This window comes from Pyrgilauda ruficollis, unplaced genomic scaffold (assembly GCF_017590135.1).
Source record: "Pyrgilauda ruficollis isolate IOZ18807 unplaced genomic scaffold, ASM1759013v1 scaffold28, whole genome shotgun sequence".
Taxonomy (NCBI): Eukaryota; Metazoa; Chordata; class Aves; order Passeriformes; family Passeridae; genus Pyrgilauda; species Pyrgilauda ruficollis.
The window spans coordinates 1344442-1366698 of NW_024524155.1; the positions used below are offsets into that span (position 1 = coordinate 1344442).

Genomic DNA, 22257 nt, shown 5'->3' on the forward strand with positions numbered 1-22257 from the left:
TAGAACTCCCATTTATTTTTTCATTGTAGCATGAAGAAATAATGAAGGTGAATGAAGGAATTTCAAATTAGTACATTTCAGAAGGTATGAAATAAAAGTATTTTACCAAAACACATATTGATGGAAGTCTGGAAATTACATGCTTTTGAAAAAAAAATGTTAAAAGATCTGTCAATCACAGTGCCTTTTTCTGGAGGAATCACACTGGTTACAAAGTGTATACATCAGAATCTATTGGTCACTCAGGTGCAATCATTATGAGTTAAGACATGTAGTATTATATTGCAATTGTAGTAGTATGTATGTGTGTTTCATGGCCAGGCTTTGAAAAGGAGCCCAGTTGTAGCCACAGAGAGCCAGTATTTTAGGATCTAAATAAATTATTTTAATTTTCATATATTCTGGGAAAAAACTCTGAGCTGGTGTGAACAACCTAGAATATTTAGTCTATCCTCCATTTTTATTTTTGTTTTGTTTTGTTTTTTTAATCAGGGACCCATATATTCACTGAACAGTTTAGCTTCACATCTGTCTTTTTTTTCTTTTAATCTTGTGCCAGGTGTTTAAGAAGCGGGAAGCAGTGGTATTTCAGTAACCTGCTTTCGACATTATTTGCATACCTTTGTGTTTTTCCATGGTGATCAATGCTCAGCTGTAGTGGAACTTCTGTCAATAAATTTTATGTGCAACTGCTGGAGTAATTTTTTTAATTAGTCCATTCTAGGAATTCTAATGTCCCTTTATAAATATTTATATTTTCAATATGTCTTCATTTAATTGAGAAGATTTTTCACATTGTTTTCAGATAAGCACAGGTAGTATGCATGATGATATGTCAACACTCTGACCTTTTAGCTTCTCTATTTCTCTTAGTGCATCCACATTTTGTTTGTCCGTGTGTATTATGCTTTAGTTTATTTATGGTTTTCCTTCATGGGCTGTTGGAACAGTCAGTGTTTTCCATGCAAACACCTTAATAAACTGCAGAGAAAGAAAATATGCTATTGCATACTAGCAGGTATCATGTAGACTGTCTTGAATACTTTAATCAGTGTGTACAGCTACTAGAAATCCACACTGAAATAATGTTTGATTTGTCCAGAACTTTCTGGCACACAAATACAAAGCATTTAGTACTATATTCTGGTTTGTACATTGAAAGAGTGTTGGTTTTGTACTCTTTGATTTGGAATCTCTAGGAACTTACCTCAAAATCCTGGATAAAACTGAATGGAGACCTTTAGAATTGATTAGCATGTGCAAATCATATTACTAAGTAATCCTGCTGATTTACTGATTTTAATTTTTGAACTGTAGTGGTTTTATTCCTTTAATTTTATTGAAAAGTCTTCTTTTGCAAATAAATCCCCTATAGCTGGTGGCTCTGCTTGCTAAAAGAGAGTCCTCTGTACCACAAGTTATTAACGCATCAGTAACTTATACTGATTAATTCAACTTCATGTAAATCACAATAAAAACTTTTTCCTACAGCTCAGAGGTGATCAACAAGATGCTACAGCTGAAAAATACTTCCTCTTGAGGTTTTGCTGAATTTTTTTTTACTTTTTCAAATTTTGATTGTTGTTACATACTTCTAGAAGAGCATTGCAGGAAAGGTTTGTTCTTTTTGTTCTCTGTAACTTCTGAAGTATAACTTGTTTTGCTACTAATGCATGTGATTCCACATATATGACAATATTGAAAGTATTCATTAATTCTTGCAGCTCAGCCTTAAACTGAAATTTAATAGCATGTATGATTTGGTTTTCCCAGGTTATACAAGTCTTTGTCTGAAGGATTGAGTCTGAAGAACCAGCCTAACTGTGCTTTCAGTACTTCTGAAGGTGGACTGGAGGGAAGGGAGGATGTTGTGACCCTAACCTATGGCCAGATTGAAGAGCTGGCAGCTCAGCTGCAGCAAACTCGGTCAGAGCAAAAGGACACTGAGCTGAAGCTCCAGAAAGCCCTGGAAGCTTCGCAGGAGGCCAATGAAAAAGTTCAAAAGTAAGTCACTTGCCTTCCAACAAAAATTGCAGTTGTAATCCATAAGAAACATTTTTTTTCTGGTATTTTGTCTATAACTGAAAGTGTGGCAGTACTCAGAAAATGTCCTTTAAAATGATTCTTCCTTTGTCAGCTCATTTCCTACTCAGTGTGAAGCTGATCATTTTAACAGTTTTGTGCTATTAGTCAAGTCAGGGTACCTCTCATTACTGTTAAGGAAATTGCTTCCTACATGTGCAAGGCACAGAGAAAGTCTTTCCATCTCTTATGAATGGTTTTCACTGTTCTTTTACCCTGTGGCAATCCTATGGCTACAGAGTATTTCCCTTTATAATTGCATGGTAGAATATTACAGTTCTCATTTTTGGTCTGTTACACATCTGGCAAGTTTCATGCCGCAGTAAATGTTTATGGGGTTGTTTAGGGATGGCTTCAAAATCTCACTGAGAATCACAGGAAATCTCTGAGTAAGTGAACAGAAGAGATTGTATTCTCTTTCCCATCATGAGTTTCCCTGTTGAAAGGTTACTGAACTCCAAAACCTGACGTTCATCTCTAGTGAAGTACTTATTGTCGTGTTTGTTATTAGTAGTGTCTCATCACCGCATTACATTCATCAACTGCAGAGTTCTCCTCTCTCACCCTTCCGAGGTGGCTGATGCTGAGCTGATGCAAATTGTCTGTCTGTCCATATATGTCTTCAATTTTAATGTCTACAGCATATTTACAGAGTAGCCAGAAATTGGCTTATAATGTATTGCAAGGACCTAACAAAAGCTTTTCTTTTTTAATAAAACCACAAGCTGAATTCTTCTATTTTAAAATAGTTGTATTCCTATATTTTAATTTATTCATAACTACATAAAATATAATTAAGGTATTTATAGATGAAAATGCGTCTTTTTAGTCATCTCTTTAAACCCTCCAGTGATTTTATAATCACTCAAGTCTTTATTCTGAGTGCTTAGACACATTTGAAACTTTGAGAGGTATGCGCTTGATAAAAATAAACCTATTAAAAAATTGAGTTCTGGTAAAGAGAATATTGGTGGAACCTTTTTAACTGTGTTAAGCTGTTACATCTAGTTTTATTTATAAATGTTTAATAATATAGCTATTTAAGCAGAGGTTGAGTTTTTGTTGTTTTTTTCTTTCCAAAGTGAAACAATCTTGTTTAATCCCGTGTACATAGTGTGGCTAAAGTAGAAGTGCGGCCACAAAGTGAATTAAAGTAGTGGTGATGCACCGCTATAGTGAAAAGAATTTACGTAATTTAACATGCTCAACTACTTGGGAAAATTTTGGTCAGGTTAGTTTTCATTATTGTTAAGATCAGACGACTGAGCCTATAGCAAAATCAAACAATTGGTTGAAGTCTTTTGATGACAATAGCATGCCCTTTTTACCACGAAACTGTGGAAATGCTCTGCCCGTCTTCCCAGCACCCGGAGTCATCCACCCCCATCTTATAATTCAACCTGCAAACAGATTAAGCAGCTGAGTTTGTGGAAAGTGTGTTTACTTTGAGCTAAGAACCCTTGTGTGACACTATAGAGATTCCTCTGACACCTCTGGGAGAGCTACACAGACAGTTCGTACTCATCAGCAGGGAAACCGGGCTGAGAATTCCCAATTTCTTTGTAACCTCAACTGCTTCATACAAATCAGTGTTTGGCAATTAGGCAGGAACTCATTTGTTAGCTTAGCATTTTATTTAGAAGATGTAGGATGTTCTACATTTCAAAAAAGAACTGACAATTTATAAACCTGTCAACAGAAAGGCTTTTTGGTATTAATTACAGTAGTATTAATTATTAGCACTGCCTTAAGAGGATGCTTAGTGTAGTTTAAAATGTGTCACTAAAATTCATAGACTAAAGACTGTTATAAAATAATCTATTTTCTTGACTTCTTTAAATGCTCAACTAAAATTGAATTCTGACATATGAAGGAAGTCGTTTTGTCAGCTGTATGAAGTAGTTTCTCAATATTATTCAGTAAAATAGCAACACTTAAAAATCAGAAGAGTGAAATATTTATGACCTTCATTAAGAAAGAACATCATTGTAAATAAGAATGTTAAGAAAATATGTACTTTGTATCTTCATACAATGTAGTTTACTAGTTTTACACTGCCTTGGCTAATCTGTCCTCTGGCAACACTAAAGAATTTTTTAATATTCTTAAAAGCTTCAGTGTTTGCATTCAGCATGATATGCAGAGCTTAAAAGAGAGTTGTAACTTTCCACAGCATTTCCATCATGTCAGCCATTTGTGTACCCACCGGTAGTTGTTGCTTTCTTGACGTGAGACCCAAGTCAGAATAGTGGTCCTGTGCTTTCCATCAGAACAAAAAGCATCTAAAAATTTCTTGATCCTATCCTACATGAAACAGCAGCTGTGAACCAGAAGGGGGATGTTTTGGTATCTACTTATAGTCAACTTGGACGCAGTAAACATCTGTTCATACTGAAGTAGGGTGAACATCTCATGTTGGCTAGCTGCAGTGTGAGATGTAAATTGAGACTGTCTGCTCCTGCCTGGGAAGATGATTCACCATCCTAACAGGGGTGCTGGTGTAAAACAAGAAACATTGATGCTCAGAGGGTGGCCACATAGCATTTGCATTTGCTTGAATCTCTTTTGATTTTGAGACACTATCAAGATGGACGTATACTTTTAAGAGAGCACTAATCTTTATAAAGCAAGTACACGTTTTAACTGTGGTCTATGTAAATAAGTACATGTATGTACACTCAAAACAATACATATTTATTCAATAGACTGTTATGATCTCCACAGTAATATTTTTAATCAATACTCTGGAATGGCTATGACTATAATTTTCTAGATTTAATTAATGTTTCTATTTTGTTTACAAAGAATTAGGACAGGAGCACAGAATTCACCAGGAGTGTTGTTATAGTAGCACAGGCCCCCTGCAAGTTTGTCCTGCCTGAGAAGCCAGAAACCAGCTGGTGCAGTCCCAGCAGGGAAATGGGGCTGACCTGGAGAAGGTGGCTGGGAGAGCCTGTGAATTAATTAATACCTCTGCCAACAGAGGAAGCGAGGCATTTTAAAAATGTCCTTCCGGCTGGAACCTCTGGGATTGTGGAGTGGCTGCTCATGTCAGTGAGATCAGAGCAGGTTATAATGTAATACCAAATCAATATTAGCCAATTATCAGTAAAGGTTGAGGCCACTTTTGATGTTTTTCCAGAAAATGTTCTATTTTTCTGCCACAGCTTTGCAGCTGGAGTGAATTTTAATGCAATTTGTCTGTTGGGGCTTCTGGGGGCTTCTATTTTTTTCTCATAATTTAATGATTCTAGCTCAGTAAAGCGCAGCTCTGCATGTAAGCACAGCTACACTTGCATAGTCGTGTAGCTGTGTGAAGTGGCAGAGGAGGGTGAGTGGGTAGAATTTCTATGTAATCCTCTAAAAATAAACACAAATCCACAAAGTAACAGTGAGTACTAAAATATACAGGTATGAAAATAAGCATAAATGGTGAGAAGGATCCTGCCTGCTTGTGTACGTTGTCAAGGTAGCTCTGACTATGAATAAAGCTAATATAAAAGTGACGTAAACCAGAAGTCATTGCTTCATTTGTCCTTAACTGTTTATTAGAGACCTTTTCAATTTTCTTTTTCTTCCTTTTAAAGAGGAAGTCAGGAGAATTACAGCTTTGAATAAAAGTTTTCAGTTGATTGAATACATAAGAAAACTAAGTGGTCTTCTGAATTAAATTCTATCCTTAATAACATTCGCTTTACCCCTTAAGGTCTGATTTTTTTTTGACCACCTAAATTTCATTGTGACTGGAACACATCCTTTATTTGTTTAGTCCTGAATTTCCCTCCAGCCTTTTTGAAAATTCTTTCTCTGCTTTTGTACTTGTTCGTTTCTTTTCTTAGCTGATGCTGATGTATAGGTTCATCTATGAAACAACAAAAACAAAAAGTTATTACCAACAGTTGACACGGATGAAAACAATACAAAAAATGTAAAGAAATAAGAAGCAAGCATTTATTAAGTAGTTAGTGAACCCCTCTTCTGAAAGTAAAACTAATCTGCCTTCTGAGTGCGGGAGCTGTGTGTATTTCACATCAATGTCCAGCACTTCTTCAGTGCTGGCTGGAGGGTCTAATCTTTCCCAGAATGATCAGAGCAGTGCAGTTGAAGAACAAGGATGAATATTTGAATAATCACACCACAATGTGAGGTGACCCTCCAACAGGGGACTGACCAGATACACATATGGATTTTGGGAAGAAGCTCTGATGCTCTTTTTTAACACAGCTGTGAGAAGAATGTGGCTAAGACCCAGTAGTCTTTCTGGAGTATAGCTGGCAAAGGAAACCATGAGGAGAAGAGAATTTAACACATGGGTGTAAGGGAGTTCACTTCATTGATGCGATCTGAGGGGAATGTCTAATGACTGGAAGAATCAAACTTGGCAATGAAAACACAAAGCTCTTTTCATCAATTCAAATGCTGACTCTAAAGCTGCAGATGGTTACCTCCAGCCTTGCCTATTCAGTGTGGGGTTGTATAAAATGGCACTTTGGTGAATACTAATAGATCAAAACAAAGATTTAATAACATAAAGATGTGGTGTTCATTTTTAAATGAGGATACAGGTCAGTGTCTCAGAAAAGAGTGAAATAAGTATCCTTATGTATGGGTCTAAAGTCTCTGGAGATTTTTAACTGCAAACATATCTTTAGTGTACAGATTGTATTCAGTATGGGGCAGCTATGCAGGGAACAGGCTAAAAGCAAGATTTCAGAATTATTATACTAATTGAGCCTCTTTGCAACATGCAAATGTTGTTAACTAGTTATCTCCTTTTAAAATCATACCTACATATATTTAGCTGAAGTATACATTGTAGCTTGTGTGTGTTGAGCTACTTGTTGTAGGAAAGAATGGAGCTAGTTAATTAGAAATTGCAGGCAGAAGCACTTCACAAAAGAAACAAGTTGTACATTCACTGGGACTTAAAGCTGTTTGTTTTGGAGGAACCATCAAGTCTTAGAGAACTCAGCTGGCTTTATTTTAAATTTGAGAGAGCTATTTCTTTCATTTTCTTATTTCAAAACAATAAATATGATTTGCTTTCTTACTTTATTAAGATGTTATATTTAGATGCTGAGACTTTTCTATTAAAACTAAACCTGGTTTTTTGTTGGTTTTTTTTTTTTTTTTTCCTTTACTTACAAAATTGTGCTCTGGTGCATGTCAGATCAAAACATTGAATACTGGAGGCTAGGATTACAATTTCATAGATACTAATAGTTTCACTGATTTGTGTCCATAAATAATTTAGCACATGTCAAAAGCGATTTTCCTTTTAATGATAACTACTGAGCTGCCTGCTGCTGTGAAATTCTGCTGAGTTTGAATAGTTGGTAATCTTTTAATATCATATGGGGAATAATTTAACTGGTGCTGGTGTTTTGAAATGTAAAGTAAGTCCTGGTGTCTTGTTGAAGAATGTACATACAGAGCTAGTTTCTTAGTTACAGCAAATTGACTTTGCTCTGTCACACTAAGTTGCATTCATTTGTCCCAGTTAAGGGTATGACCTGTAGTTTACTGAGAAACAGATGCTGGTGGGTACATTCAAAAGACAAGTGAGTGAGGGCAAGGTGCTAAGAATCTTATACTTGCTATAGCAATCCACAGAAGTCAATGGATATCAGAGTTTGTGTGGAAGGAAATGGAAAGCAAAGGAAGGCGACTTTTGTAGCAGTTTAAGATACCAATGCAAATTAGCACAGGTTCTGGTTTTCAGAATTGGTTCAAAACTTATTAAATGGAGTTCAAAATGGAAAAAACTCCTTGATGAGGACTGATGTGTTGGCTGCCTCATACAATGATTAAAAGCAGATTATAAGCTCCATGGGGCCCATAAGAGATACACAATCTCCACAGGCAGGGTTTTATGGTGTTTAGGAAACCCACACTAGCCAGATGGAAGATTCCCAGACACGCAAAACTACCACATACTCTGAAGAATTCTGCAGAGCTGATGCAAATTTTTTTGGCATACCAGACATGAATAGGAACATGAGAAAGTTCAAAACACAAAATCTAGTAACCGTCACTCATATCACATACAAAATTATTACCATAGAGTAGCAATTAGAGGCTGTGTGAATGTACCAGATTTAGGGGCAGTAGGCTGGAGTAGTCAGTGAGGAAACAAGACTAATTGAAATGTTTGAAAAAAGTCATGCTTTATCTAACTAAAAGCAGTACATAGCAGGGTCAGGATTTTTTTAAATACTTGGAATTCTGCACTAACACCAGTGATTCCTCTCAGAAAAATTCCCCTCAGACTGCACTAATATGCATGGTAAAATGATGAATTAAACAGTCTTGTAGAGATACTTGTTTGTTGTATAAAAAAAATTTGAGTAAGCCAATGAGGTTATGTGCAGCCTCAGAGAAATTTAACATATAGACAGAAATCAATTTTCTTGGTCTGAAGGATATAAAATATTGAGCTAATATTCAAATCTAAGGTGAGCTGAACAATTCAGTCATCATTGGCATATTCTCTGGACTGCTGTCGTTACACATTTCTGTATCACTAGGCAGATTTTTTTTCCCTTGGTAAGGCTAACATATTATTCATACTGTACAAAAGGAAGTGTGTAACTTTTGGAAAGCTGGGATGAAATGTATTTTCCTTATTGGATTATATTATCTTTATTGAATTACACCAGTTTTTTAATTGGGCACTTCATGTTGCAGTCCAGCTAAAAATTTGCAGGCTGTGATGGAGTGCGTAATAATTCAGTACCACTAATACTATTAACTTCTCTGCCCAAAGAAGCACTTTGGATAAGCACTTGAGATAGAAGACTTGGATAAGCATAAGCAGAAAATTCCTAACTGAAAAAAAATTATAAAACAATTGACTTTTTGTCTTTTCTGCCTGATTTTCCTGAAGACCCAAATGGAGAAGCACATGCTGAGACAGAGTGAGGCATGCTGGTTTCAGAGATCCATGCAGAGCAGTCTGACCTCAGACATTTCTTTCAAAAAAGTCCTTGGCATCTGCCCTCATCCTCCCCTTAGTTTTCTAAGTAGTTGTTTGGGAACAGGGATTCTCCTCCAGGGTGTGACAGAATGGATCTGAGTTTTCTCCTCCATCTGTGGAGATTCAGGTATCCTGCACCTCAGAGAAGCATTTTAGCCGCACAGTCTGGTCTGGATGCTCCCTGTTCCTTGCTTTGAAGCAGTGCCATGTAGCAGAAAACAGTGCAAGCTGCTTGGATCAGAGAGGAGCAAATAGTCTACTCACCTCTGAGAAGCAAGACCTGTTTCTGACACTTACCTTTAGGGCTTTTTCTCAGTTTTATCCAATGCCTCTTGAACATAAATACAAAACCGGTATCAGAACTTCCATATCCCGTTTTCCAGGTGGGCACCCTTGATCATCTCCCATAGAATCCCACCTTCAGGTCCGATAGCATTTCATATATTTATTCTGTAGAAATTCACAGCTTCAGAAAGAAAAGCGTAGAAGAGTCTTCAACCCTGGTGTGTTCTGCTCCCCTGAGAAGTGGCAGATGTGGGATAAAACCAGGTTTTCCTTGGCTTGGCTGAATGCTCTAACTGGAAGTATTTTTTCTGCTTGCCTTGAAAAGGAGAACTGGTAGCACTGCTATTGTCTTTATCACCTTCAAAGAAACTTGTGGCCTTAATTTTAGAGAAGGTAGTTTGTGGACTTCTGAACAGCCTGGAGCAAGACACTAGAAGCTAGCGCCCTTAATAGAGCAGGTTGTGGTGTCACTACTGAAAGCCTCATACAATTATAATGTGTGATATTGCCAGAGCAGATTATGGGATATCCTTCTCCCAGATATTTTGGGTGTCACAAATCATGGCGAGACCTGTAGCATCTGACAGTTTATGATGGGTGCCAGTATTATGCTCAGTGGTGCGCTTAACAGAATGAAGACAAAAAAATCCCAATCAAAGGGAATGACAGGTGTGCCTTTTGTGCATTCCTTGCACTGCCAAGATATCCATTGGCTGCAGGGAGTTTCACATGGATGAAGAATGCAAAACTGCACATACAGTCAAAGACAAGTATTTATTTTCTTTTTGTAGCTATGGTTTACTTTTACTTAACCTCTGTACATTGTGGATTGCAGTGCAGATATTGTTTTGTTAAAGTATGGGTAGTTACAATATAAACACAAATATTTATTGTCATTTGAATATTTATCATCTCAGCCTTTCACGAAAATAAAAGCAGTGCTGAAACTTCATTCTCTCAAACACTAAAATGTATTCTATGAAAGTCAAATGTTTTCAGAGTCAACATAATCACAGCATCCCAGTTTTTGACCTGTGTGTTCATTTACAGTTTACTTATAGCTGCTTCAGAGAGATGGAAGTTTGTAGATTACAACATGGTTTTATTGATTTATCAGTAGCAAAATACACTAAGTATACACTCAGTAAACTGGATCAGCTAGCTCTTGGGCTTGTATTGTATAATATCAGCTTGTTGTGGAATACTTCAGAACAAAATCAGAATGTTGGCATAGTTAACTACAGTGGTGTAAACCAGACTTGCAAAGACTAATATTTAGTAAGACCAATAACACAAACAAATTAGATTTTGAAGTTGTTTGCCCAATAGGAAGAAGCATGCTGACACATTATTTGTAAGCTTATATTTAACTATTCTATGACAAATTATTAAATAACTTTGAACAGCAGATTGAGTGCTCCTTGAAGAATAGCAAGAAAACTTTTTCTCAGACTTGGTTTTTATTTTTTTTAAGATGATAAAAAGAGTGTCACAGCAAATACTCATTTACTTTAATATTTTATATCCAAATAAAATAAGTCCATGGCATTTACATTGCCGTTACTAAATAGTATTTGGTTTGTTTGCAAGAGTCATTTATTTGTGGCTTGGCTGAAGGAATAAAAATAAATCTGCGGTTCTTTCTGTTAATACTCATACTGTTTCTTAACATATGCAAAAGATTGCATATAAAATGTATATGCAGAAGCTCAAAAAGAAAGCCCAGACTTTCTGAAGCTTCTGAATTACGTATAACCTTTTAGAGAATTGCTGGGACAGTTCTTTACAACAACAAAAAGAAATAACTGACTAAGCCAACAAAGTATTTTATTTTAAGCAAACCTGAAATCATTTAAATTTTCCCACTGCTTAAAATTAAGTATACCTTTACTAAACCAGAGGCTAGTTATCTGAGAAAAAAATAACCATTTGTGTTTCTGAACTACTACTACTGAGCCATTAATTAATAGTCGGATTTTTCCATAAGATGTGTTTGTTTCAGCAAGGTTTTGTAGAAGGGCAGCATCAACTGTGTTTGTGAGAGCTAACAACAGCTTTAACCCCATAATCGCCACTGTTGCTTTGTTGGCAAGTTGCTCGACTTTCCAGTTCTACATTTATGCTGTGATGTGGGTATAAGGATACAGATCCAAACACTGAGCTGTTGGAAGGCATAAATCTTTAGGACCAGATTTTATCATTTTAGCTTCAGATTATGGAATTCTTGCCTACAGAAAGTATCGGAATTCAGCCTTTGAATGAAAGACGCTGCAGGTATTGTGTATGGTGCAGGTATTGAAATGTGTACAATAAAATTATTTTATTTAACAATTTACTTTGTGCCTCATAATATATGTATTTCTATCATTTCTATTTCAATCCTCGATAAAATAATCATAAATTATTTAAGGGATATAACATATGCGCATCAGATAAAAGGGATATCTAAGTGATGCACTTAACACAAAAGACATTTTGTAGATCTTACTCTGTGCTTTTGAAGAATTTTTGAATCTTTATGGAAAGCCAAATTTTTACGCTTTCATCAACAGAAATTAAAAGGCTTTTCTCCTATGATCAGTCCCACTCATGTCATTACCAGGCAGAATTGCCACCAAGGGAAACATTAGGAGGAAGAGAGGATGTTTTGCCCATGGGTTTTTTGTTAATTTTTGAGGGAAGACTGCCCTTTTTTCAGGAAATGCATTACAGAAGTATGACCAAGTGTGAGTTGTCCTGAAACCGCCAGAGGGGTAGAGAGTCTGAGCCCATTATGAAGGACTTACCACTAGTAAGAGCGTAGTAAAATGCTTTCCTTTTACGTCCATACCTGTTTCCATTGCTACTTGATCTCTAAATGCTGTTATGGACATCATTCCAGCTTGGGCAATATCATATCGGTGATAAAACAACAAACCTATGTAAAAACCTATTTTTACTGTGGAGGGATTTGATGATGGTTTGTAGGAAGGGATTTTCTCTTCATGAGCTCCAGATTAATTTTGGTCAAGAGGTGGAACCACCTCAGAGAGGTGGAACAGGATTGAGAGCTGCTTAGAGCCATCAAGTCTGCATTGGGTTTTTTGAAATACTTGTGGAATCAAGAAAAAAGTTCATGTTGTCTTTCTTGTTAATGATATGAAGAGGAGTTTGTCAGAGCTGTGCTTTGATGGGATGTACTTGGGAAACAGCCTGAATAGCTGTCGTGGTTTAACCCCAGCCAGCAGGCAAGCCCAACACTGCTGCTCACTCCCTTCCTCAGTGGAATTGGAAGGGTAAAAGCTGGAAAACTCACGGGTTGAGATAAAGACAGGTTCATAGGAAAAACACTGGACTGGTGTTCATCAGGAGTTTTCAGGAATTAATATTTCATTAATTATTCATTGTTCATTATTCATTCTTTGAATGAATAAATAGTATGGTGAAATACTTTCTGTGGGGAAGATATATTACCATAAGGTAAAACTGCTGGTTTTCTGTAAGCAGGTGACACAGGCTGCCAGGTCGTATTTTGACAAGAAAATCCAGGAGAATTTTGACAAGAAAATCCTTGCCTATTCGTATCAGCACAAACTTCATGGAAATGTAAGGAGTACACTGTAAGGAGTAGGTTCCCATGTCAAGATTTCTCCTAAGAAAAGAGAACAGCTGTGACGCCAAATGTGTGGAAATAGTACTTGTCAGTGCTAAAAGTAATTCAAGCTTATGGAAGAAGGTATAGAAAATGTTTTTCTGACCCAAATATAAGTAGTAAACTTTGCATTAAATTGCCATAATAAACTGTTGGATTCAAGCTGGAGTGATAAGGGAAAATTGGAGATTTGTTTAAATAATCTGATGTGTATAATTTGACTTTAAATGTGCCAGTATATCCTCTATTTCAGCTATTGTTCATTTTTTATCTCTAATATCAGCCACATGCTCAGATGTGAATGGCCCATCCAAAAATTAGAGCCTGGTCTTTATGATATGTTGTAGATTTCAATGTACTGAAGTTGTTTCAGGGTTTATTTTTCTTTCTCAGAAGCTCATTTATTTTTGGCAATCAGTGTATGCTGTCCTGAGCAAGCATTTGAAAGTAAAGGAGTGATACCTTTCACGAGGTGGTATTAAATCCAGCACAGAAGCAAAGTCCTGATTTTGTATTATTCTGTAATGTGTAGTAATCTACATCAATGCAAAGTAGGGTGAAATGCTGTCAAAATAGACCAACTGTGTTTACTGCTCACTTTTCCTGCTGCTAGTGGTGGCACAAGGTGAATAGTAATGGTGAGCTAGCTCATAATCTTCCAAACAGAAGGTAGAGGGCAAACAGTTTGACAAGATTAGTTATTGTGGACCACAGATAAAGGTTTAATATTTTAGCCAAGGCCTGTGTAAGCCAGGCTTATTTTAAAATATGTCTGCTGTCAAGAGCCCAACTGGCTGTATTTGCTCCTAAGTTTAATCGTATACAGAATTACTATTTTGGGTGGAGAAGATGCTGGAAGGGATTTAATAGGAATGCTTGTTTGGTGACAGTGCTTTTCAGGGGCAGAATGGTTTGCCCTGCCAAATTTAAGGCCTGCACATTTAATGGAACATACTTTTTGGAGTGACATTACAAACAGTGTTGGGCAGGCAGGAATTGGCAGCAGTGCCTGTAGTGATTAGATTCAACACTGTGGTCTACCATGGTTTAGAGCTCACTGATGCTGCTAAATCAGTCTCTGAGATGTGTGTTTTAAGACCAGGAAGGACCATTAATACCAGTCAGTCCATCCACTTGTCTGACAGAGGGCACTGAATTGTACTCAGCATCAGGTTCAAAACCATGGCTGAACTCCAGCGTGCCATTTAGAAAGACACCCAGACCCTGATCCAAAAAATGCAGAGGGAACTTGCTTAAGAAGAGGGAGGCAGCCTGTGCACTGGAGCCACATGTAGTCTTTATCACTATGATAGTTTATGAAAGAATTGTTACAGACCATTAAATTCAATGAGCAGTGATTTTTACTGAGAAGATAAAACATTATTGTTAAAAAGGCATGTTTTGAGGTGGCAAAAATAATACCTGAATTGAGGAATAAGGATAATGAAAAATTCACTGAATCAGTCAGGAGTGAGAGGGTGATGGCTGTGTAGCACGGTAGATAGGTCATGCACTGCAAGGTCATGTCCTTGACACCAGGCTTCAAAACAGTATTTAAGTCTTTTATTCAATCAAAGCAGCCTCAGATTTTGAAACTGAGAACAAGCCACCCCAACACCCAGTGTTAGCACAGTGCTATTCCCTTGAGAGGGAAGCAGCTGGGGTCCAGTTCCCTTGTGCAGATAATAAAGCTGAACCAGTTTGTTCCAGCCTCCTGAGTAAATGATCCTATCCAAGTGACTGGTTTCTGGGCAAGACCAGTATCACAGCAGCCTCTCTTCTCTATGTCATTTGTTTCCTTGAATTGGTAGAAAATTCCTGAAAACAAGTATGCCATTTAGAATTTTATTAAGTTTATCCAAGAGGAAAACTGAAGGAAGGAGAGGGAAAGGAAGAGAGTTATTTTATTCTAAATTAAATTAAGTGAATTTGTTTGTACGACCACTCACCAGACAACCATTCACTGAACTCTGCTGCTAAACTGCTTGCAGTGCTTTCATCCAATGCATTTTATTTATCTAATATATTTTCAAAAGCTTGGTTTCTAAAGGGAATTGGTGTCAGCAAAACACATTCCACAAGAAGCCAGAAATCATGCAAGTAAGGCCATCTTCATAGCCTGAGCCTAATCTTATCTACTGGAAAGATAACCAAGGGTAATAGCTAAGGTTTATAAGCCTTTATATAGCATTTCAAAATCCAGGAAGATTTTGTTTTTATCACTTAAGTCCTCCATTTGCAGGTAGAAACCATTGTTTTTGGCTAGTCTGTATACTGCTTTGCAGATTAGGACATGGGCTACTTGAAGGGTACCCTTTTCTGTCAGTTTGGTGTCCATTTTATCTATTTCTGGAGCATGATTCCCAGGAAGGTCACTCCATGGCTGTATAACTGTCATATTCAGAACTTGGGAGTAAAGACCACTGTTGTCTTTGGGGTGAGTTCCTTTGGCCAGAGGTGGAGCAGTGTGAAAGGATGTACCAACCCATGTGGATTTACACAGTTGCGAGTTTTTACTGATCCCAAGCTACAGATTAGAGGTAGACTTCTTCTAGCAGAATATGTGAAATAGGGAAGCAAGCCAAAAATGTGCATAAGAGTGAGCAGTAGAGAGTAGTAGGTAACATACTTGCACCAGTCTGTTCAGCTTCTGGGCACCCAGAGCAAACTTCTCTGTCAGTTAGGATTTTAAGTCTGCTTTATGGAGGCCAAGTCTAAAACAAATTTGTTTTTACTCACAGGAGTAGAGCTTTGCTAAAAGTCAGAGCAGATTGTCAAGCAATTCAGGATCTGTGTAAGAGCACTCCACATAACAACATGCTCTCCATGCAGGCATTGATGGCTGTGTGCACAGGTGACAAGGAAACGCAGTTTGAAATACCTGGAAGAAAATTTGAGAGTGGTTGAGAATTTGTCTTGGGGAAGACTCACCTAGTAATGATCCTGTTCAGGTGTTCCTGTTCTTTCCTCTAAAGATGAGGATCTTCTTAAAGCTTAGCAACATGTTCAAAAGGACATAATTAAACCTGTGACATCGTAGCAGCAAGCCCCTTATGGAATTCTTTTTATTTCTGTATAGAACACAGATTCAACTGCTTAATTCCAAATTTGTATGGAGAAATCATTAAGCCACTGCAATTCAAGACTTCTAACATTGTGTCTTTTGCTAACTTAAAAATAATGATGGACTGGGTGTCCCTTTCCTAAATTGTGTGTTTTATTTATTTTTTCCATTTCATGGGAGCATTACAGAAGTATGTAGTATATATAAAAAATATTTCTAGCCGTCATCTTTGTGCTTTTCATCAAAGCAAATTCCATTTATCTTGAAAAGCACTGGACATTTTTGCTTTTTACTTTTGGATATATGTAAATCAATAGAAATAAAACCAAAGTTGTACCTATCCATTTGAGTCCACAGTTTTTTCGTGTATTTTATATGTCCTTTTGTACTCACTTTGTATGCATGCATACAATAATTGTATAAAAAATGCTGATGTGGCATTTGTTGAGAGAATTTATTTGTTAAGGGACAGATTTTCTAGAATGATTTGAAGAACCAAGGAATAATGGAGGTCATCTACTGAAATTTTCAAATATTTCTAAGGAAGAAATTGAAATCTGTGAGAATGGGGAGTGAGCCCTTAAGAGGCTTTGTAAAGCATTCCAAAAGGTGTGTGTCTGTCCTTGCACATTTGGACCTTCAGCGCTACCACAGAATGGCCCACCCACCATATCATTCTTCCATCTGATCTAAAATATGGACTCAAATACTTTCATCTTAGATTACTTATTTAGTTGCTTCATGAGATGCAAATTCAGTGAGTGTCCTTGCTTACATCTCAGGAGAAAGTGTCATGTTGCACATTTTACTTACCCTATGAGGACCCTTCACAAGCAAAAAGACAAATGTCATTTGTTAGAATGTTAGAATTTGTTAGAATTTTTCTTAGAATACAATCAAATGTAGTCAGTGCTGCTTTCAGTTAAGTGAAATTTGGTGAAATTACACAAAGTAACAGAAGTTGCTTTCTTCATGTCTTCCATATTTTGAATAAAACCCTACAAACATTGAGACTAGTTCCCAGTACCTTTCATTCTTCTGTTTAAGTTACCTCTGATCTTGAGGTACAAAACTATTACTGCAGTTTTCCACGTTCAAGTGCTCAGTCTCCAGAGGGAGCTGCCTGCTGGATCCCACTGGGCTGGGCGCAAAGCCTTCTCAGCAAGGGCTGGCTCTGCCACCCTCACCCCTCACAGGTAGCACCTCACTGGCACGAACAGCCTTTTTAGCTGCCTTTTATTACTCACAAAGAAAATGTTGCTTAGTGTGAGTTGGGATGACAGAGTTGGGCCCTTGATGAACAAAGAGTCCAGGATTATCATTCCAAAAAGCCCCCTGAGGCCTGTATCAAGAGTTATTAACCACTGATTCAGCACATAGCATTATTTTGTAGGCTTAAGTGGGATTTCAGTGGTATATTGGGTCTTGTGTCTGTGTAGGGGTAAATTTTGCCCTCTGTTATTTTATTTTATAAATAGCTACTACCATTTCTCTTTTACGTTGTTGCTTAAATCTCTTTCAAAAGTACAATATCTTAATCCACTGCTACCTTTTTTTTTTCCTTCTGATAAAGAATAAATAAATTTGAAAATCCACATATGACTGAAACAAAAGGCAAATAAGCTCTGCATGGTGTGTATTTGGTGAGGAATATCTCATTTTGATGATTTCAGTCATCATTCGTTTGGAAAGCAGAAAGTATGATTGTTAAGCCTCATTATTTTCAATGAAGCCTGACAGTTTCAAGGTTAAACAGAAGACAGCTACTTTCATCCCAGTGGTATTTCTCTTCAAACATGGGCAGCTTTTCACTGACTTGTTCTGCTGTGGTGTGCAGTGCCATTGCTTGGTCACAGAGTGGTGCACATCTAAACCCAGTTGTAGGACAGTGTGTAAGCTGTGACATCCAACTTGTGTTTCCCCAAAAGGAGCCTCAATTACTGAAGTCATTCCCCCCCGCCACCCCCCGCCTTGTATAAGCCACACAATATTTCTTTTTAACTGAACAGTGATTTAAATAAGCCATGATCTCAGATTTTACAGGTTTTATGCTGTCTCCCAGAAAAACAATTTTCAGCCCAAACCTTCTGTTTGTCCAAACAGTTTGAAATGTTTCTCCAGTGCTTTTATGTCTCTGAAGTACATTAGAGAGGGTGCTAGTGTGAAAGAGGCCTCCAGCAAGAGTTAAGATGGCTGAGAAAGCTGCTGTGCTTCTGAAATACACAAGCTAGTGAAAGGGGACTAATTGCCATTGATTTCTGAAATTGAGCATGGACTGACAGCAGTTGTAACAGGGAAACTTCTCAATAAGAGAGGCTGACAAAACTGACTGAACAGTAACTGAGTTAAAATCCTTAGAACTCAGAAAACATTGATGTATCCCTGTGAGAAAACTTACAGGAGCAAGTAATTTGTGAAATCCCTGACTTTACACTTGTATGGACTGACAGCATTGAGTTATGGCTGTTTGGGTGCTGCCTCTATAGAGACAAAGTGCAGTAGATGTTATTTTACAAAACCAGGGGGAAATGCACTAGTTGGTTAAGAAGGAAAAGTGACTATTGGAAAACTGAAGGGAGAGGAGCAGTTTTTTAGCAGTTGCTACCTAAGCAGCAGTTTTTTACCCGTGCATTCGTTCCGTCAGAGTCCCTGTGCGACAGCTAGAACAAGCTGAACTTTCCACATACTTTTCCTGCTGTCTGATGATTACATTTGGGTGGTGAATTCTTAATCTCATTTCAGGAATTAAGTCACCTGGTGAGTACAATGAAAGGTGTAGCTTCATCGTGCTTGGTGGTTCCTGGAAAACAAGAGTGTTTCAATACGTACCAAGCACATTAGTCATGACTTGTGGCAATAGATCCATGTTGACTAGTTTACGTGCACTGAAGTTACTAATGCATTCATGAGATAAAATGCATTTTGCAATTTTGATAAAGCTGTGTTATTTTTATTTCCTATCTGCATTTCTCATGTTATATAGTTTTTTTTTTAATTGTCTTTCAAGATAAGAAAAAAATGGTCAACTTTGTAACAATGAATACAGCTATTTGAACCTGCAGCTCTGTTTATCCATTGTGGAAGCTGTGTGTATAATATTCTGGACATGGCTCTGAAAGTGTTCTGCTACACACAATGTCTGCTTTTATACAGATAGTTTATTTGTGGGAGAGTTTTCATTGAAGGATACCATAAAATACAGATAAATTGAAGAAATAGCTTGAATACATGATTTCTGGAATGCTGAAGATAAATGTGTATAGATACAAAATGATGAGCAAATTTAGTCCTTTGCATTTGTCTACATACTTTAACAAAATAAATATCAAATTAAGCAAGTGAGACTGAGCGTGTTTATAGTGCCTGTGCCTTAAAGCTAAGAGGATTGGGAAACTCTCTGTCCTACTTACTTAGACTGTTAATTTTTCTGTGGTTGTATTGACACAAGAATCATGCAGGCCACCTTCAAAATATCATCATCTACATCCTCAGAAACTTGGCTTGTTGAGTATTTTGAAAAAGTTTTTACATAAAACACATCAGCTTTTAGACATAAATTTATATACTGGACAGTAAAAGTATCTGTTGGATAATGGGCAAGATATTATTTAAGGGGAAACAATCGTTAAGTGCTACATTTAACAAGACCCATGGACAGCCCATATTTTTAAAAGTGTAAAAATTAATTATCTTACTTACACCAAAGTGTACATTGTGCCACAGGATTGCTGCACAGAGTTTTGTGTTAATGCCACGCGGGGACCTCAGATACTCCATGCACTACAAAGGAAAAGTAAGTTGATATATGTCACTGACTGCAGATGGGTTGGGTTGTAGGTTAAAAAGTTTTTCGCAAGTTGTCTGCATTTTCCCTTAATGTCTGTCTTTTACAGTAGTGCTTTGTTTCTGAGCGTGACCACCACCAGGACAGCTTGGTTCAGTGCAAACACTGTCTCTTTCAGCCAGAACATTCCTAACATTAGCTTCCTTTTTTTCTCTCTCCTCTCCCTCTCCCCTGCCCCCTCTCAGGTTGGAAAGGCTGGTGGACGTCCTGAGGAAGAAGGTTGGAGCAGGGACCATTAGGACCGTGATCTGATTGAAAGCTGTAGTCTAAGGAAGCTTTCACATCTGGTGACCAGGCTGCTTCATTCAGCACTGTGTAAACACTGAAGCCTTAACTTAGCAAACAGTTGTTAGAAGTGGGACACTCCAGCGACATTCCAAGCTGAGATAAAATCAAATCATAAATGTTTAACTACTTTGCTGCTGAGTTCTGTGATTTGTTAAAATGTTTCACTGCAAACGTGTTTGTTTTTAACCAAATGCATTGTGGCACAGTGTATTGTGAAAAATTATGTAGATGCTTATTTTAACAGTCTGTCCTCTCCATGTTAGACTATAGTCTGCTGCAAGGCACAGCATGGTCATTTTTTTAAATACTGCAAGCTTCAGGTTCAAAATGCTGCAAAGCAGTTTCAGGATTTAAGTCCCTTATTATATTTGTGAGGCTGCAAATAGTCCAATATTTGTATGTTAAATATATTAATTGATAAAGTAGGTTGGCATTCAAGAAATAGCTCTGGTATATTGGATATTTTTTCCTCCTTACTCATAGACCATTGAATTGCAGGTAGTAACTGTGGCTACATCAAAGGGCAGGATAAATGTACACCTTTATACAACAGTTGAATAGCTTCTGCTAGTACATGGCATTTTCAGTGTACATTAAAAAGAAATTTACATTTAGGTTTCACTGGAAGTACAGCTACAAAAATTTGTAACATGAAAGCCTTGTGACACTGTACAGTATCTCAGACAGTGGAGAAAGTTTCATGTATTGTTTTTAGTCACTCCTCTGTCCTTTTAAATGAGGAAAAAGCTCTCAGATTTCAGAAAGTACCTTATAAATTAAAAATTCACCTTTTCAGTGTTTGCCTCTTCTCATCCCATTCCTACAAGACTCTGAGTGCCCTGCAGTGCAGGAGTACCATCCAGGCTGGGTTTGAGGCTAAACTGTCAATCCTCAGCTTTTTGTACTCATGAAGTGCCCTAGGACTTAAGAGGCCGAAGCATAGAATCTGACAGGGAGGGGAGAAACTGAGGGCTGAGGAGGAATTTGGGGTACACAGACATGATAGACTCTAAGATACAGTACAGTTGAACTTAGAGTTGTGTTTGTGACCCAACCATCTCCCTGTATGAACAGTCAGGCCAGTACTCATATAATCCTGCTCAAGAAAGCAGCTGTAATCTCTGAGAACCCCAAATTCAATAAAGAATCTCAGCAGCCAGCTGGGCTTTAGTGTCTCCTCAGGACCAGCCTACTCAGGCAAGGTGGATGTAGCTCCTGAGGCTTCCACTTGTCTGCTTTACTTTGTGTTTAATGTTGTTACATGGTCTTGCTTCTTAATGTTTGCTTGTTCAGGCACTGTGATAGTGCAGTCTATCTGGAGAAAATGAAATTTTAGTTTTAGGTGTAGAGAGAGACATTTTAATGTCTGTTTTTTCTTTCAAACACTTCTTCATCTGCAGACCTAAGCCCCTCCTAGTTTCAGTTGACCAAACCTAACCTCTTGCAGGGAGATAAGTAGCATCCATCCAAGCCACATTTACCCAAGTCAGTTCTAGAAACTTCTGAAGTGCTCCTTTTTGACCTTTGGTCAATCCTAAGATAGCCAGTGAGTCTGGAGCCTCTCCCCCACACCTATTCAGTGGGAAGAAATTTTAATGCTTCCAAACCAGAGGATTGCCACCCCCCAGATTCCAGCCCCTTCACCATCTCCCGTGTGCTGCTGTTCAGCTCTTTGGGTGACTCAACAGCTCTTTGTCCTACTGTCCTCACTGAGCTTTGTGCACAAAGTGGGTGACAAGATCTCCTGAGCTGTCAGTGCTATTGAGCCATTTCTGCTGTAAGGAGGTAGTGAGGAAGAAATAAAGACAAAAATGTAAGGACTACCATGCTGTGCTAGACCAAAGCCCAGACTGCCTTTGGCAATAACAAACAGAAGATGCTTAGGAAAGGGTATAAAGTCAGGCCACTAGTGACCACTCTCCCAACTGGTGTCCCAGCAATTTGTAGTTAGAGGCTTTCTAAGCCAGAGGTGGTGTCTTTTATTTAGCAACATTTTTTCATGGCCTGTTTTTTTAATCCATTAAAATTGTTTTTACCTACTTGTTCCTTTCACAAGGTCTTATGCAGTTAATGATGCATTGAGTGAA

At 37.7% G+C, this 22257-nt stretch overlaps 1 protein-coding gene across 1 annotated transcript in view; it reads left to right on the forward strand.

Annotated features, from left to right (window-relative positions):
* The window catches only part of MIPOL1 (mirror-image polydactyly 1), a 162065-nt gene extending 140343 nt beyond the window's left edge, over positions 1 to 21722 (forward strand). The window contains exons 13-14 of the mRNA XM_041472129.1: positions 1774 to 2004; positions 20068 to 21722. Of these exons, the coding sequence (XP_041328063.1) occupies positions 1774 to 2004; positions 20068 to 20134 (298 nt within the window). The 3' untranslated portion in view covers positions 20135 to 21722. The remainder of the gene's footprint in view (positions 1 to 1773; positions 2005 to 20067) is intronic.
* The last annotated feature ends 535 nt before the right edge of the window (positions 21723 to 22257 follow it).